Source organism: Balaenoptera musculus, chromosome 6, assembly GCF_009873245.2.
Source record: "Balaenoptera musculus isolate JJ_BM4_2016_0621 chromosome 6, mBalMus1.pri.v3, whole genome shotgun sequence".
Lineage (NCBI taxonomy): Eukaryota > Metazoa > Chordata > Mammalia > Artiodactyla > Balaenopteridae > Balaenoptera > Balaenoptera musculus.
Genome location: NC_045790.1, coordinates 9,033,185 through 9,055,698, shown reverse-complemented (window position 1 = coordinate 9,055,698; position 22,514 = coordinate 9,033,185). Strand labels below are relative to the sequence as shown.

Genomic DNA, 22,514 nt, shown 5'->3' with positions numbered 1-22,514 from the left:
CAGTCTGCTTTCCTCCCTCCCTCCCTCCCTGCTTTCTTCCCTTCCTCCCTCCCTTTATCTTTCTCTCTCTGCCTCCTTCCCTCCCTCGTCCCCTCCCTCTCTCTTCTTTGCTGTAAAATAAAGTCAAACCTAGAAATACCTTTTATTTTTAGGTAAATAATATTTTAATACCATCTAAAATTTGTAATGGTTGATCCTCTTAAAATCCTTTTCCTTTTGAAAGGAGGACAATTAACATACTGCTCGGAGAAGGCAGACCAATTTCAGAGAGGAAACGGGGTGATAACTCTGTCTTGAGGCCTTTTAAGATACTATGAACTACCCAGAATTTTACAGCCTGGTAGCAGTTCTGCTGCTTTGAGATACAAGTGGAATCATCTTGGGTGTTTGTCCTGAGCCTGGATAAAATGTAAGCATCAGGCTGATCTGAGCCCAGGGGCTGCTTGCCCGCCACTGGCCACTCCTGCGTCTCAGCAATGCCCTCAGCCCTGGGAAGAGGCTCTCAGGCCGCAGGGGTAATCACGGGGTAGCAAAGACTGGGGACATTTAAAATGTTTTTTATTTCTATTTTCAAGAAAGTAATGCATCACATGGAACAAAGTTCAAAAGGTAAAAATAGAATATTAAAAAAAGAAATTGTAGCATATTATACACATTATCTTGCCTGTTGATTTTTTCCCCCAATTAACAATGCATCTTGTAGATAGTTCTATGTCTTTACCTGTAGAGTTACCTCATTCTTTATAATGGTGCATATTGTTCCACATTATAGACTATTTTATGTAAAAGGTTGGTGCCAGTCTCTTTACAAACAATCCTGAAATGACTATCTTTGCACATGAACAAAATGTATTGTAGGAGCTAATCGGTGATGGATCTTGTTAATGGTCAGTGTTAATGTTCCATCTCCTTATCAATATTTTATTCCCCTCAGACTCTTCTGTCTCTTTCTCCTCACCACCACCAACAGTAATAACTTAATAAATTGAAAATGTATTGATTTAAATGGAAGCCAAATTGACATCCATGTTTATATCCATGACTGTTCCTCTTTCTTTCTAATTAAAGTCCCGTATTTAGCTGTATCTCCTTCATTTCTAATGTCAAAAGATAATTGAGACAAGTTCCCTGTAAGGCTTGTAACAACATATTCCATTTTTGATTAGGAGCTTCCACTTAGAAATAAAGTCATACTTCGTTTTCATGAAAGAACAGTCACGGAAAGCAGATAGGTCTGGCCTTACCCTGGTGCCGGCCTGCGTGGTGTGCTGAGGAGGATCTTGTGGGGGGAAAGACTGGTGTTGGTCTGGGACAGATTGCAAGGGGAGGTCTGGCCCGTCAGGCTCAGCTGAGCAGAGGACCCGGTCATTTATCACTGTCACGGGGGTGGAGACGGGGGTAGGGGAGTCACTGGACCATTCCTGCCCATCGGCGGCCTGACAGCAGACGCGCTTCACTCAACCTCCAGGCAGATGCTGTGCCATCAAGGGGCTCCTTCCTGCTGGAGGCCGCTGAGCCGGTCACAGGGAAGGAGGAAGCAGACCACTGCCTGCTACGGCGCTTTGCTCAAGCCCTGCGCCGCTTCCTCTCAGGGTGTGTATACGGTGTGTGTAAGAGCGTCATCAGTGGTCTTAGAGGCATACACGGAGGCTCCAAAGTGTTACTAGACGCTGATGATGGGATGAGAGCATACCTCTGTGGGGCTCATGCTTTAATTACATTTCCAGGACTTGGATGCTCTGCACAGCGCTGATCATTTTCATACGGGCAAACGCTGTAGTAGACGTGGAGGGGACTAAAGCAGCGCAAGCCGGGGACACCAAGTCTTTGAAGGGCAACGGTTTTTACAACAATACTAAAAAGTATGATCTCTGTGTGATCCTTTATAGATACATTTAACATTCATCTTCAAAATCTAAAATATGTTTTAGGATCAATAGGAAACGTACCTTAGAAATCATTTTGGTGTACAGCCACCTTTATTTATTTACTTATTTATTTATTTTTGGCTGTGCTGGGTCTTTGTTGCTGTGCCTGGGCTTTCTCTAGTTGCGGCGAGCGGGGGCTACTCTTCGTTGCAGTGCGCGGGCTTCTCATTGCGGTGGCTTCTCTTGTTGCGGAGCACAGGCTCTAGGCGCGCGGGCTTCAGTAGTTGTGGCTGGCGGGCTCTAGAGCGCAGGCTCAGTAGTTGTGGCACACGGGCTTAGTTGCTCCGCGGCATGTGGAATCTTCCCTTACCAGGGCTCCAACCCGTGTCCCCTGCACTGGCAGGTGGATTCGTAACCACTGCGCCACCAGGTAAGTCCCTACAGCCACAGTTTTTAACACAACTGTTTTCAACACTGTTATTCACGGAGATGTCACATTCATCAAGCTGACGTGTGGATTTTAATCCTTCAAGTAACCTTATTTTAAATGGAATTTCTCATCTCAAGACTGTCTAATTTTGGTAGTCATTAGGAATTACATGTGTTAAGAGGAGGCAGGGAGATTTCATAAAAGTCAGGTGGAAATTTTTCCATCAATTAATATTATATACTTATCACAGATGCCTAAATTAGACATGGTTCTTAAATGTGGTAATTAATAACAGTATTACACGAGTGAAAATGGAATTCTTCTAAAAATGAAATGAATGATGACGGAATGCTTTTCTTGGGATAATGCAGTGTGAATCGGGAACTCATGCTCGTCTGATAATCATGGGGTAACAGGGGTACCCTGTGTTAAAGAGCTGTAGGCAGTGCCGCTAACACAGGAGCCTCCGTAGGTGTACCTGGTCAGCAGCTCTGACAAGTGCGGCAGGCGCATTGCTGGTCAGTGAAGGATGAAGAGATGGCAGGCGTTGTCTTACTGTCTTACTGTATGACCGACAGTAAGCCCAGTGCCTGGCACATAAGCGATGTTCAATCATTGTTTTCTGAACTGTGATGTTATTTGGATGGAATATGGATCCCTGTGCCTGGACTTGCTGGAGCAGCTATGTCCCCCCAAGTCCCTCTGTCAGCCTCCTTTCCTCCTTCCCCCACACGCCTGCCAATGGGTTCATAAGCTCCGGAGCCCTGTGCATCTCGGCAACAGTGCCCTCGTCAGGGGATTTAATAGGGCGGTCATGCAGCTGGGTCGAGTTGGTCCTGAAGTCCCTGAGCGTCTCCAGAGCTCTTCACCCAGGGGGCCTTGTGTTAAGGAACAAGCGAGAGTTCAAGGTACTCAAAACCCTGGAAAGAAAAGGGTCCTTATGCGACCAAGCAGGAAGTGATCTGCTCATCGGTTTTTCTCACTTAAGAGAGTTTCAGTGGTTTCTCTTGCTCTGTCTCCTTCTCAAAGAAAACAGAGGAATGGGACTAAAAGGAAAACGTTTAGATTTGTACAACTTGAAAATACACCTAATAGGATCTAGATTTCCTCTTTTTTCTTGCTATTCTCCACTTAATTCTATATTATTACTATTTCCTGATGCTGTGGAAGAAACCTTTTTATGATCATACTTTTAAAATTATGAGGTAATGTTGCATCTGAGGACTGTGCCACAATTTACTTCATTATCCCCCTTTTGTTGGGCCATATAGGTTTTTTACAGATTTTCACTATTATAAACAATTCTGCTACAAACATCTTTGGAAACCTTTGCCTCCCTTCTGATTATTTCCGAAGGTAGAAATAATTTAAAAGCTTTTGACATTCTTGGTGCATATTGCCAGACTACTTTCTAAATAGATTGTAGCATTCCCACTTCGATGAACAGTATATGAGAAAGCCCATGTCTCTTCACCCTCATTGGTACTTGGCGTTGGTTTTGTAATTTTGCCATTTTCACGAATTAAAAATAGTATCTCATTGTGTGGTTGAGCATCTACTCATGTATGTGTTTGTTATTGATATATTTAATTAAAAAAAATTTTTTTTTTTTTTTGATATGTTTAATTTTTTATGTGTAGTCTGTCTTCCTATCATTCTCCACTTTCTCTCTGGCCGTGGAATCACTGTCTTTTACAGAATCATGGACGCCTGCTTGGGAACGTACAGAAATAATTCTGACACTGGTTTCTAGGGCATCTGGTCTACCTCCTGCCCTCTCATTGTGGGCATCCCTGTGGTCACTCTCCTTTACTCTCCTGTGCCGTCTTGTGGGGACACAGCAGGATCATTCTGGGCCAGTTTTTCTTAGGAACAGGAAAGGGCTGGTGTCTGAGGCCTTGTGCACTTGGCGTTGCTGTTCCGGGTTTAGAGTCACACTCGTGGTCTTGTGCCCTGAGCAGACCTCAGAAAACACAGCAGGCACATCACGAAAAGTAAAAATGTCCTCTGCTTGCATAATGCTTTATTTTTAAAACACGCTCTCATCCTCAGCTCACTCTTCTGGCCAGAAATCTCCTCTTAGGATTTCTCTCAATAAGTTTGTTGATTAGATGGATCTCCTTGAGTGTAGGGTCTATGGAGTTTATCTTTCTTCCCACAGCAGCTGGTATCTGGCACGTACTAAACACGTAACTGCTAGTGGGTCTGAGCCGTAATAAGCTCCACCGTTCGGAGCTGATGCCTCACCAAACGTGTCCTCACTGGGGCTGAGCCCAGCCTTGCTCTGCCCTGTCCTGCACCGTCACTGTGCCGTTCGGGCTCTGCTGCAGGGGGACCCCGGAGGTGCAGGGCTGCCTGAGCCCGAGGAATCACCACCTTCACTGGCCAAGAGCTGGTCTTCAGTTTGTTGTTCCTGGAGCAAAGGGAAAAGGCATTAACTGGAGGAAGGACAGCGGCTGGGGCATAAGGATAAAATCCTCAATGACAGGTGAATTTTTGTTTCCGTGCTACAATCTAAGATGTTCTCATCTGATCTTCCTGCCTTTTCCATCACGTGTTTTTTGCTTTTAGGGCGGCTCCCACTTAGATACACAGTCACCGGTCACCATGGGAGGCAGACAGTGCGGGCTGGCCCTGCGCTCCCCCTGCAGCTCTGGGGGAGCGCTCGCCTCTGGGTGTTCCCAGCAGGGGGGCACCTTCGTCTCACTCCCGCCATTGCCTTTGCTGGGGGCGCCTCTCCAGCCGCTCCTAGCCACGACTCCCCCTGCCTCTAGTCGCCTGCCTCACCAATCGGTAGGAAGGACTCCAGCTTCCTTGGACACAGGATGGGTGGAGAGCAGAGGTCGGCCCTCCCCGTAACTTGCCCACCGCCATGGAACTTCCCCCCTCCCCCTCCTCACATACAGAGTACGCCCTGGATTAACATTCACCTTAAAACCCCATAGCCAAAGTAACAGGCGCTGTAAGGAACAAAAATATGATAGAAGCACAGTGCTTCTGGGCAGAGGGGGCCGGAAGCATCATCACCTGACCTCTCCCAGTGCACCTGCCCTGTATCTGGGTGACTGGGCTTCAGCTGCATCCTCCGGACTCCTGCTGCCCTTTCTTTACAAATCAACAGTCGTCAGTTCATCCTTACAGCGCTGTGAAGGGCACCTTGGCAGGACCGGGGCCCAGGATGCTTAGTCAGTGTGATCAAAGGACCCTCTGCTGGAGACAGAGCCTCGGCCAAGGCTCGGGCTTGTGGGCCAGATATGAACCCGCCTTAGTTCCAGTCTGACTTGTCCTTGAGACACCAGGGATTTGGGATCTAGAGAAAGAGCCACAAGGAAACAGACAAGGGGAGGGGCTGTGAGACCATGCTTGGTTTTGGGGCCTGACAGATCTGTGTTACCTTATTCGTGAAATAAATGCACTCTTACTCCAGCCCCAGACTGAACCTAATCGCCACCGATGAGCTTCATAGCGGCGTGAATGACTGATAGTAACACAGGACGAGTATGCGTTGGGTTTTGTGGGGCGACTAACATGACGGGGGGGCAGGCACCACTAGATGGTCTGCAGCTCTGAGGCTTCAGTCTGATATACAGCTGTTCCAGTCCTGGGATGATTCTGCGCCCAGCAGTGGACCCGGACTCCCAGGACAGCAGCAGCAGTTCCTGGGATCTCCAATTAGGTGGTGTCGCCATGGTCACCCAGACTGGAGGGGCTTGGCCCTACAGGAGAATCCTGAGGATCTGGGGGCCCACCCTCCAGTCCCCCACTTCCCTGCCATTTACCTGTAAGTTCCCCCGGCAACCTTACCCAGAAGATAGGAATTTTAGCTCTCAGCTTGAGCACAGGACGTGGTGCTAATCACCGGTTGGTTTATGTCTGCATTTGCGTTACTGCAGGTGCATTATTGAACTGTTTTATTGTATTTTTCTGAAGGAAGAAAACAGTCATAAAGTCTGAAGTGCATTAGACATTCATAAAACAAAACAAAACAAGAAACAGCGTCAGCATCATCTTCTAAAGCTTTTGAAGTGCCCCCCAAATCCCCTTCAGAATCTCTCCGATAGTTGACTTTGACCCAATCGTGCTCTAATTAACCTCGCTGCTCCTCGAGCACCGGGCTTTCAAGATAAATGGAAATCTGTTCCTCGTCCTCACATGCCCTTGACTGAGGACACGTCATGGCCATCAGTAGAGGTTGTCCTCCTGGAGCGCGGGGCTTTAGAACAGGCTCGCACGGAGCCCAGCCGGCCAGATGGGCGGTATCCAGCCTGCTGTGGCCAGGCAGCAGCTGTCCCTGTCACAGACCCCCTCCTGTTTCCGTGTCATGCTCTGCTGGTAATCAATAGTTAGTGCCCAATCAATGAGTGACTTTTCTGTTTAGTCAGTTTGATTGTTTCTGTGGTGAAATGTGCCACCAATTTTGAAAAAAAAAATTACAAATGCTGATTAGGTTCCCAGGTGAGTCTCCCCACCCCCAGTCTTATTTGACCTTTAGAATATGTTTAAAGGGTCTCTGGTTCTTTGGCCCCCAAGTCCTGTACTTGCCTCAGCAGAGTTTCAATGGGAAGATGCCCTCGGTTTGCAGGACTAGCACTGCCATTGCTTGGTTTTTAACAACTCCCCATTCTGTCCTCATGGAATGGAAGGTAGCACTCAGATTTCCCTCCATTCTTTTATCCGTAAAGCTGTGTAGAGTTTTGGAGATTTTCAAAGCGTCTTTTTAAAAATTGCAATGTATTATGTAGAAATGAGAAAGAAAATGGCTTTTCTTTGTACCATCTTTCTGTTTTATTCACTTAGACCAGGAATAACAAAGTGATTTCATCACACATGCCCCCCCGAAGGAATAAGAGACCCTGTGGGGTGCTAAGTTGAGAAAAGATTTTGTGGTCATATTTGGGGATCATGAAAGTCTGCTGTGATTGATTAATGATGTCTGCCATGGGCATGAAAGTGGAGGAGAAGTAAATATGTGCCATGTATTTGTCATTCCTGACTCAGATCTTGTGAAAAACAAAGTTCACATGTCGATGGTAATACTAGCCTGACAGTTAAGTAATGTGTACTGCATGCCAGGCACCGTTCTAAGTGCTTTATATATATTAACTCATTTGATTCTCAGAGCAACCCACAAAGTAGGTACAAATGAGGAAACGGAGGCACAACGAGGCTAAGTTGCTAAGCCAAGGTCGTACAGCTAGGAAGTGGAAGGGCAGAGATTCAGGGTCAGGCAGTTTTGTTCCTTAGCCCTGGATACTGTGCTGCCTCTCCTTGGCTAATGCTGTGTCTTTGCTGTCCAGGGACTGAGGTAAGGCTCAGCTCTGGTTCAGGAGAAAATACAAAATCAAGTTAACAGGGCTTGTTATCTTTGGGCCTCAGGCTCTAGAATGAAAGATAAGACAGAGTCCCGGGGAACTCTGGCACTGAGGAGAGAGTTGCATGTGAATCCTCCTTCCTCTCTGGGTAGCATTTCCAATCTCTCCACATCCATTTTCTCAGATGAGAGTAGGTGGATGGGAAGGGAAGAGGAGTGGCGTTTAAGGACTAGAACAGAGGAGTTCCCTGATCTCCAGGCCACCTGGCTGTGGAGACTCTGAGTGGCCATTTTCAATGATCATTTTTGTGTGAGGGACACATGTGCATATAAAGAGAGATATATGTTTAGCGTATCAAATACTATATCTTTCATAATGGCTGAAGAGAGACTGTTTAGTAGTTTGTTTTCCTTCGTTAATTTAGCAACTATTTATTGAACACCTATGCTGGGTCCCACAGTGTGCTGTAACTGTGGAAACAGTGAGCCAAGGTGAGCCCTGCCTTCTCTGAGCTTGTAGTCTGCTTGCTGGAATGATGACTAAGCGTAAGGGGCAGCTGTGACTGCAGTAGAGGGAGTGAGGGACTGAGGTGGACAGACCATGTGGGTGTTTGAAGCTGCGTTAAGGAGTTCTGACTTTAGCCTAAGAGCAGTGGGAAGCCATGGAAAGTGGGGGAGAGGGCCGGGGGCTTTGTGTTACGTAACCAGAGTTAGACATATACACACTACCAAACGTGAAACAGATGGCTAGTGGGAAGCAGCCGCATAGCACAGGGAGATCAGCTCGGTGCTTTGTGACCACCTAGAGGGGTGGGATGGGGAGGGTGGGAGGGAGGGAGACGCAAGAGGGAAGAGCTATGGGGACATATGTATATGTATAACTGGTTCACTTTGTTATAAAGCAGAAACTGACACACCATTGTAAAGCAATTATACTCCATAAAGATGTTTAAAAAAAAAAAAACTACTTAAAAAAAAAAAGATAATTGTGGCGACACTGAGAAGAATGAATTAGAAAGGGGATGTGGAAGAGCTAGAGGTGCTTGTAGGAGTCCAGGCAAAGAGGCCGTAAGAGTTGGGACTAGGGTGGTTTGGATGGTGAAGGGAAGAAGTGGAAGGATTCTAAAGGTATCTGGAAGGCAGAATTAGCCAGATTTGGTGATAGATTAGATATGGGTAGCGAGGGAGAGAGAATGGGCAAGGATGCCTAGAAAGTAGGAGGATGGTGGTCCTATTCCCAGAGGTAGGGATGCTGGAAGAGGGTCAGGTTTGGAGTGGAAGGATATCCTGCTGCATTGGAGGTGCTTTTGAGCTGTCCTAGAGGAGATGTCAAATAGGCCACACTCTTGATGGTAAGTGTGTAGTGTTTCGACTGGACTATACATAAGTCCTGATGGACTGTCCTGTGAAACTAAGTACTGCAGAAAAAATGTTAGAAATCTATAATTGTGTTGACTTAAAAAATCCAAACAAACATATTTTCATCTAGGAAATAAGACTCTGACAATGACAAAGACAATTGATAGAGATAAATATCTTGCATAATCTTCCTAGTTATTTTTGTTTTTGCATATTTCTCTGCCAGTCTTTTCCCATAAGCATTCATATTTTTGTTAGTTGCTATTATAGTCTACATTCAGCGTGTAATAGGATTGTTTTCACTTACTGTTATCCCAAATATTTTTTCACATTTCAATATATCTCTCAAATTCTCTATTTAAAATGTTGCATGATAGTCCATGCTTGTGATAAATCATGAATTATAATTTTCTAAGCTATTTCTCTGTTTCTGGATATTTAGTTGCTTTAAAGATTTCTTTATTACCAGTAATACTTTAATAAATATTTTTATGTCTACCACCTTTTTTTTTTCTCTTTAATGCATTTTTCCTTAAATTTTTATGAGTGGGATTAGTGGGTTAGAGTTTGAATGGGTTTACACCTCTTGATATGTGTAAAAGCAAACGTTTTAAAACCTCCGACAGGGGCTTCGGGGTCCTAACTGTAGAACAGAGCTGTGGCCTCCACATGGAGCCCCGTCACGTTCCTTTGGATTCAGTAACCAATGGTCCTAACTATACTTGAGCACTGTCCAAGGCCCCAGGGCCACCTGTGACCTCTTGCATCTGCTGGTGGTGCCAGTTAGAGCCTCGAGGCTGTGAGGCTTGTTCTCTGGTTCAGCCTGGCTCCTCGCCTTCTCCCAGCTATTCTGTTCTTCAGGTAGTGCCACCATCCCTCAAGAGTCCGGGGAAGCTGCTGAACTGATGGTATCCTGAAGGGATCGTCTAGCTAGGCTGAGCCTCGTAAGCCTTCAGGTTCTAACATACTTGCAGTGGTGCTGCGGAGGCTGCCTAGGGTTCCCATGGATTTGGGTGAGGTTCTCAAGACCTTCCATGACCTGGTGCCTGCCTACCAATCCATCCTGAAGCGCCATTGCTTCTCAACATGACTCCTCTACTGCGCCCAGACTAGACTCTAGTCTGGCCCAGGATGCTGCCTTGGTTGCATCTCCTCCTGGCTCTCACTCGAGTTGCTCCCTCACCCTCTGCCTTTCCAAATCCTGCTCCTCCTTTTAGACTCGACACTAGTTGCAATTCCTCCAGGCCCTGGCTCTGCCTTGCAGCTTGCTGTCCCTCTGCTGCAAACTCTTACAGAACCTTTAGTCCCCACTCCAGGACTTAGCACACAATGGTAAGCTTTCTGGTAAAGTTCGCTCTTGAAATTTTTACCTCTTGAAGATAATTGTACACTCCTCGAGGGCAAGGACCATGTCAGTCTTCCCCTCTAAACGCCTCAGAGCCTAGCTTTGGTGCTGAGCCCTGTGCCAGAGTTCAAAATACAAGTGCACCATGATGCAGTGTCAAAGTGTTTTAGCCATTCTTTTCTTATGTATTTTCAACATAAATGCCCATATTCAAACATTCCTGAGGATCTTCTTAGACTACTCGTAGATGGACCATGCTCAGATCTTCTCTATCTGGTTGCAGTTTGGGGGTTATAAAAATAAGTTAATGTTGGAAAACAAGCTGGTCACTTTTTATTTCGAAGTCCTTGATACGCACTCGGGTGGGAAGGATGATTGGTGGAGGTGACGAGGGTGGATGACGAGTAGTAAGAAGCACTGGAATGAAAGTCTGTCTGGTCTTTAAAAGGCAAGCGTCTCTGACCCCTGGAACAGTGCTTGACTTGTGAAATGATGTCTTCTGCTATTCCGGTTCTTGAAAAATTGGTCCCAGGCTGACCCTGCTGTCTTTACAGCTCACTTTACTTCTGATCATCAGGAGTCCTCAGGGGAAGCCACCTCAGTGCACCCTGGAGTCCCGAGCTCTCCTTGTTCGCCAGGGTACGGCCCGGCACACAGGGGACCCTCTGGCCGGGAGTCAGGAGCTTCCAGGCTGGGCTGGCTCTGCTGCCCCCCCCCGCTCCGCTGCACGGCTCTGCACGTGCTTGGGTGTGGGCGCGCTCACTTGTAAAATGACATGCCTGAATCAGGCCATCTCTAGGCTCCTTTGTAACTGAGATTAAAAACAAAATAGTTGAAACTCTCTTAAGAGGGTGAGCTTGGGTACCGTTGCTAACTAAACATGAGAACTAGGCTCTCTGACACATTTAATGACATGTGTTAGTATGTGTGTAGAACTTTACACTTAACTTGCATTTCTTTCTTTCTTTCTCTTCTTTTTTTTTTTTTTTTTTTCTAGCCAAACATCATGTCAATGGCAACAGAACAGTTGAACCTTTCCCAGAGGGAACACAGATGGCTCTATTTGGTAAGATAACAACTCTGAAAGAAAACCCAAATTGTGTGCAAAGCCTAGTGCCAAGTTTCTGAGTTTTAGCAAGTGTCCTCAGGGCTTCAAAATCTGGGCTCTTCTAGATATTTACAAGTTGTTGCAGCCAAAAAACTATCAAGTTCTTAGTATATCTGGGATCAGAAAAGCTCATTCTATAGAATTTAGTATGCTTTCCTTTCTCACTTTGCAAATCAAATATCAAACTGTGTATTTACTATTTCTTATGTCCACACTGTGAATTAACCTGATAATTTAGGAGTTGAGTTTTTCTTTCTCAGGAAGGATTTTTTTTCTATATATATGTATATCTTTATTAAAGCTGGGATTCAAGGAGTTTTGAGATGTTATTCCACAAAAATCAATAATCAATCTAATTGAATGGTCTCTTTCTCTTCCATTATGAATTGAGCATATTCCTTTTGTTTGTTTGTTTGTTTCTTCTGGTTCCTTCCCCTTAGCCTTTAGACAGATTCTATGATCTCTTTCATCCTAAAAACCTGAATTCCCCTTTCTTCATGCCCCCCTCCAGCTTCCATCTTCCCCTGGTCCTGATGGAAGCCTCCTACAAGGGTTTTTGATGTAAAACTGCTTTAGGCATTGAAGTGTCTTTGAGCCAGAAATTAGCCTCCTGACAACACTGTCTCTAAATTAGCATATTCAGGATAAAATGTTTCCCTAATCCCAGAGTTAGTCATCACTGATGATTAACAGTTGGAGAGTTATGAAACAGGGACCCACTTCTGCCTAGGTGTTTGTAAATCTTGCTCTGTATGGGCCGTCACCTTTTAAAATGTACTGGTCAGTGATTAGGAGTTATTATGTTCAGAAATTTAAATAGAGAATTTGGTTTTTGAAGAAAAAAAGCATCGGTGGTCACTATAAGATGTCTGCTAACTATTTGATTTGTTAACTTTCCTCTGAGAAATTATGTTCAGATGGTGCCATTTTACCTAAGTTGTAGGCCTAGCACAGTGTCTGTTACCAGGGGACAACAAATGTCACATCAATGTTCAAGGGTTCTTTTGATGATTTTTTTTTGTCTTTCAGATTTGTGAACCCCTAGAAACTAGGTTAGAAACTAGGTTCCATGTCATACTGGGAAATGTAAAATGAGACTGACCTGTCATAGATTTCCCCCTGTCGTGGTATTGGAGGAAAGCCTCCTTCCCAAAGGACTGATGACATTGTTTGCCACAGAATTGGAAATATCAGTGAATAAAGCTCCGTGGCGAGATTATTATTACTATTATTTTGTCAAAGGTTTGGTTTAGAGTGGCTTTCCTAAAAATCCTAACCCAAGGCCTTTATTGTTTGACTCTGGGCAAGCGACTCCCCCCTCCAAGCCTCAGTTTTCTCACCTGTAGAATGGGAAGGGTGACGGGGTGCTCTGAGACCCTTCCCTTGGCTTCTGCATCTTCCATACTTGGGGCTGAAGGCTCATCTGGCCTCAGGCAGCCCTGGGAGGCCCACTGTGAATGGCCAAGGGGTGTGGTTTTAAAAGAAATGAATTCTGTGCATAATTTCTACCAGTGCAGAACTATACAGATGATAAAATAGAATATCTCTTGACATCTAAGGATTTTTGCCTTATTAGAACTGCTGTTTGGCTCTTCCAGATACTTAAATGAAGGCCTCTGTTTTCGTTAAGTGCATGCAAGCATTTTATATTTGTGTTTTCAAAACCGTCCTCACTTGATATGGCTTGTCCTCCTGGCCTGCAGTGGAGTGAGGGAGTGGATGGGTTTTGGGGTGAGCTTCTGTCATTTGGGTTGTTTATAGCTGTACTGAAAAAGTCAAACTAAGTGCACCTCTTTGACATATCTTGGGCATTTAATCCTCTCAGCACCTTGTAAGGCTGGTAGGATTACATAATCCCCTTCTCAGAGAGCTCACATGATTTATCACAGGTCCCTCAGCCAGAGATGGTGGAGCTTGAATTTGAGCCCAGGTCTAACTGACCGGAAGTCCGTGCTCTTTTTACCATGTCCCCTGACTCTTGGCCTGGTTACAGGAGTCCTGGGAGAGTCTGGTAGAGTCAGAAATGCCTTTCAGCTGGATCCATGCACAAAAGCATGATTTCCAGCCGAGCCAATTTAGCAAATTGATTTGTGAATTTCTATGCATTCCCAGAGTGCTCTGAAGGACTCTCGAGACACAGCTTTTGCCAGGAAAATACTGCTTGGAGTGACGTCTCCTACTATTTATCGTTTTCCCCCATTTGATTTTAGTAGCAGGTATTAATGTGCAGGAGAATGTCTTACATTGACTTGACTGTGAGATCACCAAAGCAACAGTGGCACTTTCTGCTTGTCCAGACTCATTCTTCAGCCTGGGAAGTCAGTATTTTATGCCAAAGGAGTATCACCAGTTTCAATTTCATTATCTATTGGTTAATCATTTGAATGTACCTTACAGAATGCTGTCTAAATAGAAACTTTTAAATTTAATCCACTCTGAAAGTGGCCACTGAACGAACGGCCATTAGCATTGAGCTTAGGGTGGATGACGTAAGGAAGGGTAGAATGAGGGTCAAGGGCAGGCTCCGTTCTGAAAAATGTATGAATGTGTTATTATACCAAGTGACCAGAGAATATATAGACGGCTCCTTAAAAATTCTTTCTGGCATGTAATCTTCACAGATTATTTTTAAAACAAAAAGGCGTTCATTTTTTCAGGTTTTCTTTCATGGCCCAGTCAGTTTTATCCCTGTCTTGTTTTCCTGTGATCACGGTTCTTTAGCCGTTCTGTTGCCCTTTTCTCTCCTCTGCACTTTAGGACAATGGTAATGAGGGTAATAGGCCTGCTGTCCCGGTGGGCTTCTACTCGTCTGTGTGTGATGCTCTCTTTCAAGTCAGTGGGAGCCCCTTTTTTACAGGCCGGAGAAGCGGAACCGAACATGTTGCAATTACTGAATGTCTTTGTTCCGGGTGGCTGAGTGCCCTATGTCCGCCGTCCCTCTAATCCCACCACAGCCCTGTGAAGTGGGCATCACTTGTGCTCTTTTAGAGACGGAGAAACTGAGGCACCCAGAGATGAAAGCAATATGGTCAAGTAGAGGGAATGTTTTCTCTGGCACGAGGACATCCACGTGACACTTGCCAGCATGCCGTGCCTGACCTAGAAAGGTCCTCTCCGGCTTGCGATAACTTCAGGAAGGTGACATCCTGTTGGCGGAGGGTCCCTCCGTCCTCGCAGGGAGCAAGCCTCCGGCCTCTCTGTGGTGGTCGTTCTTAAGCACGGAGCAGCTATTCACTTTATTAAAAGTACTCCATAGTCAGGAAGATTTATCGTTTCCAAGTAAAATAGACATTTATTAATTGAGGAGAGTGCAGAGAAGTCAGGGGTTGGGGGCTCCAGTCTTAATTGGTGAAGATTTTTAGTACAGTTTGAAAAAATGAAATACAGTTTTTTAAAACTTTCGAGTTCAGTACTTGACCATAATAACACTTATCATCCAAACTAGGATACTTTTGAGAGTGAAAAGGGTGCTGGTAAAAATTATGTTAAAATAATGAGGTACACACCTGGAGGACTTCAGGCACATGGGATATAATGTTGCCCTCTAATGAGAGTGTATATTATAAGACATTGTGTCAAGAATAATAAATACACATTGAGTAAAGTTGAAATTGAAAAATAATGAACTTAGAGATATAAAATGAAATAAACAAATGAAAAAATTCCAATGCAGTAGACTTAACGTTATGTACCGTATAGCATCAACACCAGTAGTTACACAACTTCCAGGATTTTACTCAGTAAATATTGTTATATTCTTTCTGAATGACTTGAAATGAATAGTTAATTCATATTTATAAAACCTGGCTGGTAGCATTTCAATAAGAGATGGGGAATTATCTGATTATACCCTTGCAATTCTAATATTGTACTAATACTGTCCAGTGATGTAGGGTAATGAACTCTCCATCAGTAGAGGTATTCAAATGAGAGATCGTTCCTACCCAGTTGGGAAGTGGAAGTAAATAGCCTTTAAGATCCTTTCTTCTCAGTTAATGAGAATTTTCTCTGTTTCAGAGTGTTAAACCTTTTTGGAAAAATTACTCCTAACTCTAAATTCTTTGATCGTATCATTTAGAAACCCATATCCAGGCTGTTTAGTGAGAGGTAAAATTCTGCAGTGAGAAACAGTAGTGGTCAGGAATTGGTGGATACCAAGCAACCACAGCAGAAGTACCTCTGTGAATTCTTAGGGTCGCTGTAGGTTTTTAGGCTCCTACTAGCCTGATAGCGATGGCTCTGGGAACTCAAACCACTGCAAAACCTGTTCTCTATGTCAGGTTCTCTTGGGCTCTTCAAACAAGAGGGAGCAAAAGACAATCCAAGACATCATGAAAGTGTGCTATGATCTTGTTACACTTCTCTGTTTTGAGCCAGGGGGCCAAGAATTTGCTAGACTCTTTCCTGACTAGCTGTGTGGAAGGACTGATCTCAGAGCAGAGGCCAGTGGCTGTCAGAGGCCCATAGGCAGGCCTCACTCTGGGGGACTCACCTTCTGTACCCCAAGGGAGAAGAGATCAGTGTCTGTAAGATGAACCAATCATAAGATATTTTTCCCCCCGACTTGAATTAGAGGTGAATTAGAAACAACCACAATTACTTTGTCTGCCAGCCAAGAAAACAGCATTGAAAGCAGCAGGCAATACGTCCAACTTCAATGGAAAATATATTGGTGTCTCATTGGCTAGGATCCAACATTATGTTGGTAAATAATCAAATCCCGGTGTGGCATATTTCTCCCTGAACCTTGACTGAAAACTATTGAAGACCATTCTGTGAGCTGTGGGGCTGCAGTCACTCATTCTAGGAAAAAGGCCAGAAAGAATGACTTTGAAATGTGTTTGTAATTAACTAAACAGTCTAAATTCACAAGATCGTTAGAACAGCAGGTTGCTCACTGGCGCGAACTTCTTAAGTGAGGAGGCATTTGGGGAAACAAAAATAGGCCTTCCTTCCATGGTGATCTGAAGCACCTTTAAGGGACAGCAACAGGTCGTCTGGAGACGACACATTTTATTTTATGTACCTCTTTTGCGTGTGTGATGATCACATTTCCTTTTTGAGTATGGAAAGGTCTGATGATAATATAGGCAAAGGGGAAGAGACTTTCCAGAGCCTGTGTTGAAAATTCCTTTTGGTTTGTGTGGCACTGCACGGGATGGCCCTGGTCCTGCTCGAGAAGGCACAGGCGTGGTGTTGGAGAGGGTGTCCTGGAGTGGAGAGGGTGACAGCATGGCAGCAGGAGTGCGGGAGGGGATTTCTGTGCCAAGAGAGAGGAACTGCACCCCTAGTAGGAAGGAGTGGGTCAAATAGTGTCTGACAAAGTAACACTTGTCTGGAGAGCACGTATCCATCAACCTCAACTACATGGAATGCTTGTAAGAACCAGAAAGTAAGCACGCCCTGCTCACCAAAAGTTGCGGAGAAGTCCCCAGAGAATTCAGAATTCACTGAGGTCTTTGGAGTCAGATAGATCCTGGTGCGTGACTTGAGACAAGTTTCTTGGGCCTTGCTATAAAATGAAATAAGGGAAAATTAAAATATATATAAGAAATGGCAAAATAACATACATTAGAATTAGGTGAATATTAGACCAAAGAAAAATATGAGAAGTAAAATATGCAAAGAGGGCATGCTGTAATACTATATAATTTATAAAAATTGGCCACAAATGTGGCTCTGTGTTTCCTAGTGGCAACATGAAGATCAGTTGGTTGTATGATTGGTTTCAGTTTTTTAGAATTGTGGTAAAATATACATAACATAAAGTTTACCATTTTAACCATTTTTAAGTGCACAGTTCAGTGCACTTAAAAAGTGCATTCACGTTGTTATGCAACCATCACCACCATCTGTCTCCTGAACTTTTTGTCTTTCCAAACTGAAATTCTATACCTATTAAATAATAACACTCAATTTCCCCTCCCCACAGACCCTGCAGCCACCGTTTGACTTTCCTTCTCTATGAGTTTGACTACTCTAGGTACCTCGTATAAGCAGAATCCTACACTATTTGTCCTTTTGTGACTGGCTTATTTCACTTAGCATAATGGCCTCAAGGTTCATCCAGGCTGTGGCATGTGTCAGAATTTCCTTCCTTCTTAAGGATGAGTAATATTCCTTTGAGTGCACATACCATATTTAGTTTATCTGTTCACCTGTCAACGGACACTTGAGTTGCTTCCACATTTTGGCTATTGTGAATAATACCATTATGAACATGAGTGTACAAATATCTCTTTGAGACCCTGCTTTCAGTTCTTTTGGCAAATACATCCCGAAGTGGAATTGCTGTATCATATGATAATTCCTTGTTTCTTTTTTTGAGGAACCCCTGCATACCATTTTCCACAAAAACTGAACCATTTTACATTCCCATCAGCAAAGCACAGGGTTCCAATTTCTCCACATTCTTGGTAACACTTGTTATTTTTATTTGTTAATAGCCAGCCTAATGGGTGTGAAGTGGTGATTTTCAGTTTTACTTAATGATCCTGAAAATCTACATGATTGGGGGAACTGTAAAGTTTCTTGATTCTAGAACCAGAAAGAAATTTCTTTCAGGGTACTTATAAGGAGGACACTGTGATGTAAGACAGTCAGCAGTACTGCTGACAGCGCCCTCAGCGTGAGCACTGAGAGGAGATTCATGAGCCCTTGGTCGCACCACTCTTGTCTTTGGGCTCCTGACGTCCACCAGGAACAATTCGGTCCACCTTCCCCCACGGGTGCCACAGTGTGCTTCCCTGGCTTAACCCAGAAAGAAGTTACTTGTATTGTATCTAAAACAATCGATGGACTAGATAACTTCTGGGAATTTTCTATCAATATTATTTCTTTCAGTGGAGTTTTAAAAAATATTTGTTTTTTCATTCTTTATTGTGAAAAATTTCAACCATACATAAACGTAGACTAATATAGTGAAACCTCACTAACTCAGTTTCAGCAGTTATCACTCAGGGCTAATGTGTCTCATCTCTAGTCCCATTCACTCTCTCTTCTTCATCCCAGGTTATTTCAAAGTAAATCTCAGATATCAGATCATTTCATCCAGGAATACTTTGGCACATACCTCTTTTTAAGAGCAGTTTTTAAGAAAACATACCACAACGCCATTGTCACACCTAAAAAAATAGTTCCTTGGTATCATCAAATATCCCATGAGTCCATATTTCCACTATCGTCTCATAAATGTTTTTTCAAACCACCTGTTTGAATCAAGGTCCAAATAGAGTCCATACACTGCAATGGGTTGATATAAATAGTCTCTTTTAATCTCTAGGTTCACCTCTCTCTCTCTCTTTTTTTTAAAAATAAATTTATTTATTTATTTATTTTTGGCTGTGTTGGGTCTTCGTTGCTTTCTCTAGTCTTGGCAAGTGGGGACTACTCTTTGTTGCGGTGCGTGGGTTTCTCATTGTGGTGGTTTCTCTTGTTGAGGAGCACGGGCTCTAGGCGCACGGGCTTCAGTAGTTGTGGCATGCGGGCTCAGTAATTGTAGCTTGAGGGCTCTAGAATGCAGGCTCAGTAGTTGTGGCGCACGGGCTTAGTTGCTCTGCGACATGTGAGATCTTCCCGGACCAGGACTGAAACCCGTGTCCCCTGCATTGGCAGGCGGATTCCTAACCACTGCGCCACCAGGGAAGTCCCTCTCTCTCTCTCTCTCTCTCTTTATTTTTCCTTATAATTTATTTGTTTAAGAAACTAGATCATTTATTCTGTACTGTCTCCTTCAGTCTGGATTGAATGACCATGCTTGAAAAGCCTCTGTATTTTCTACAAATTGGGAGTTAGAGACCTGAGCAGAATGCATAGGTGGGGTGTGTAAGCCGTCCAGGAGGCATTTAATAACTGGCTCTCTTTCTTTGGGTGAAGTTAGCAGCCCCTAATGATCGTTGCCTTGACCTATTATTTTATTAGAAGCTGCAAGATGGTGACATTTAAATTCTTGCATTTCCCTTTATTTATGAACTGGAATATTTCTCTAAAGAGAAGTTTCTCTTTATCAACTATTTGGTTACCTTGACCTCCAGTTGATTAGGAAAGCAGCTTTGTTTTTTTCCTGGGTTTACCGTTTTGCTCCGTGTATCTGAGCATGGGTTAAATGTATATTCATGAGTCAGAAGCATATATAAGTATAGTTGCTTAAGTGATGGAAACCTCTTTAATTTGACTGAATGACCATTTTCACTTGGGCATTTAATCAAATTGTTGAAATTTGTAACCATTTGGTCAAACGTTTGAAAATAGAGTCACAGTAGACAGATTGCCTCTACAGATTTGGGTAAAACAGAGAAATAGGCACATAGTCAGGTGACAGAAGGTTATGTCTCCAGCAAAGCTGGATCTAAGGGGCAGACATCTTCTCTCCTGTTCTCGCCCCAGATCTTGTGACCAGGGGACGTGCTCCCGTGCGCATTCCAGTCTTGAACCTCAGCAGCCCAGGGTGAAAAAGCAACTCCAGAGAGGGCCTGAGGGCTGGGGGCCGGCTTGCTTCTGGATGTGGCATGCTTTCAGAGTATCAAAATGATGAAAATGGCTAAGCAGCCAAGAAATGACGAAGCCTCAGGAATGCTGCCCACTGCAAAGACGTAACAGCTGGGCTCTTTCACCTGGAGCTCTTTCTCATGCTTTTGGCTTAATATTGTGAATGCGTAGGAGGGTAGCAGGAGACATGTTTATCAGAGTGCGTTTTCTCTGCTTTCCAGTTTTCACAGACAGAATAGGTAAAACTATCTGTGGTTCTCACTGCCAAACATTGTGGGATTCAAGATGGGAAACTATTTACTGGCTCACTTATGTTTTTCTCCCATTTTATTTTCATTATTTATTACTTCATGTGTTTTTGTTTGTTTGTTTGTTTTTGGTAAGTTGTCTCAAATTCTTCTTTTGGAATGATGCAGTGTATAAATAAAGTAAATAAAAGTAAGGTAATTCCTATGAATGCAATTTCTTACGTCCAATACAACGTATAGTTTTTTTAAGGAAATCAAAATGAAACAGTGCCAGTTCTGTTTTTGCCAGGGATAACTGGAAATGTTAGCACTGAAACCCTAGGAAATGAGATTCAGTTGAAGTGACATGTTTGATCCATGCTGAGAAACGATCGTTTAGCTTGGCATGCCTTTGGCCAAAATAGTGTGAGCAATGATGAAAGACCCTGTGAACTTTTCCTAAATTCTTGTGTCTGGAGGAACAGCAAAACCCCCGGTGTCCATATACACCAGGAGCTATTCCACAAAATACCTTTCATTTTCCCCTTGTGTCATCAGTGCCCCGAGACTTAGATAAAGATCGTAGTTGACCAAGACCAAGTTTCCTTGTTGAGCCCAGTAACACTGGGACCAACAGTGGTGCTTGCCAGATGGATATCCTTCTGGTGTACATCCCACCATATATCCTTCCAAGTCTCAGCTGTGATCCCAAGACTCATGATAATATGGAAAGAATTAAATGATAGCTCATGGTAGACCTTATCGTGAACAAATGTGGCTTTCCAGATGTGGCTTTCCACAGTCATGCCTACTCAGGAATCAGTGCTGTTTTGTTTGTGGGAAAAAGACATTTTATTTTTTTAGCCACATCTCTGGTCTCCCCTAAAACCCCCTGTGCAGTCCATTGAATCTTGAATGCCTTTCTATGTGATGACCCTTTTCCATTTTCTTAATTTCCATAAGATGGTCACTTGTCAGGTCAAGATGAAAATGTCTCCATGTGGAAGGTTGCATTCATCTTGCTTCTGACCACCCATGTGTCCATTTAGTACTTGGGAGAATTTCTTGTCACCCTCTTTTCCACCAGGCTTCCTTTCGTTGGTGTATGACCTTTGTCTAGGCGGCAGTGACATTTGCATTGGGAAGAGCGGAAGAGTTTGTATTCACCTCGTAGGGAACATTAAGGGAGGGTGGATTTGGGGCGGTCCATCTGGGGAAATTTCAGGAATATGATGGCACTAGGAGCTTGGAGTGAGAACTGCAAGTGGACTGTCAGGAATGCATGGGGACTGCTTCCTCGCCTTCCTTTCCTCTGGCTGAATAGCTCGCGATTGGCCAGTACGTCCTTTGGCTAGGCCTTACCTTAATAGCTTTGTAGTAGAAATGTGCAAAGGTGACCTCAGGACGGAGAAGGCCCTGTAGGCACAGGTTCAGCATCCGGCCTTGCTTTCCCACATGGAAAAAATGAGCTGGATTCCCAAGCAAATAGTATGTGCTTTATTCCTTGTGCCAATACAGAGGCCTTCAGTGACCCACACAAACATCTGGAAACAGGTGCACCAGCTGAATGGCAAATAGCTCTCCAGTTGCTGTTAATGCATTGGTAACTGGACTGAAATTTCATCCCTGTTTTTTTTTCTTCCATGTAAGACATTTTTAATCTACCTAGTAATGAAGTGGCTGTAAAAACAATGCCACCACCAACAGCCAACTTTTACATTTGGGTAGTAAATTTCATATTATAAAGTGTTTTCATATATTTAATTTAATTTTTTTCTTTGTGTTTAATTCTGAGAAGACTGAGGCTCAGAGGGATTAAGCACCTGTCCCAAGGTCAGGCTACTTAGTTAATGGTAGAACTAGGTCTAGCACTCAACTAATTTATTCACTTACTCATCACATGATTTATTGTAGTAGGAGACAAACAGAAAAAACACCTCCCTTCAAGGAACTTACACTCTAGTAGGGTAGGACAGAAAACAAGATAAATAGGTAAAATATTTGTTGTGGGATGTCAGATTGTGATAAGTGCTATTGATTAAAATAAAGCAGGGGAGGAGAAGAGGAAATGCCTGGTTGGGGGTGGGGTGAGGGATTGCAATTTAAAATAAGACAGTCAGGGAGGCATGAATGAAATGGTAGTCTTTAAGCAAAGACCTAAAAGAGGCGCGGGAGGTTACTATACCGAGATCTGTGGGAAAAAACATTCTAGGCAGAAGGACTACAAGTGCAAAGGCCCTGAGGCAGGGGTGTGCCTGGCATGAGGCCTGTATGCTGCAGTGTAACAAGCAAGGAGGGAGCAGTAGTAGCTGAGGCCAGAGATGAAGAGGGAGTTAAATCATGAAGGGCCTTTGGTAACTGTGGGGACTTTGACTTTGA

At 43.9% G+C, this 22,514-nt stretch overlaps 1 protein-coding gene across 7 annotated transcripts in view; it reads left to right on the top strand.

Moving 5' to 3' along the window:
* MSRA (methionine sulfoxide reductase A) overlaps positions 1–22,514 on the top strand; it is a 386,587-nt gene that overhangs the window by 135,142 nt on the left and 228,931 nt on the right. For all 7 annotated transcript variants that reach the window (XR_005020264.1, XR_005020265.1, XM_036854962.1 and 4 more), the window contains exon 2: positions 11,311–11,379. Coding sequence is in view for 5 of the 7 variants with exons in the window: in XM_036854962.1 (XP_036710857.1) it covers positions 11,311–11,379 (69 nt within the window). In the remaining 2 variants the exon portion in view is untranslated. The remainder of the gene's footprint in view (positions 1–11,310; positions 11,380–22,514) is intronic.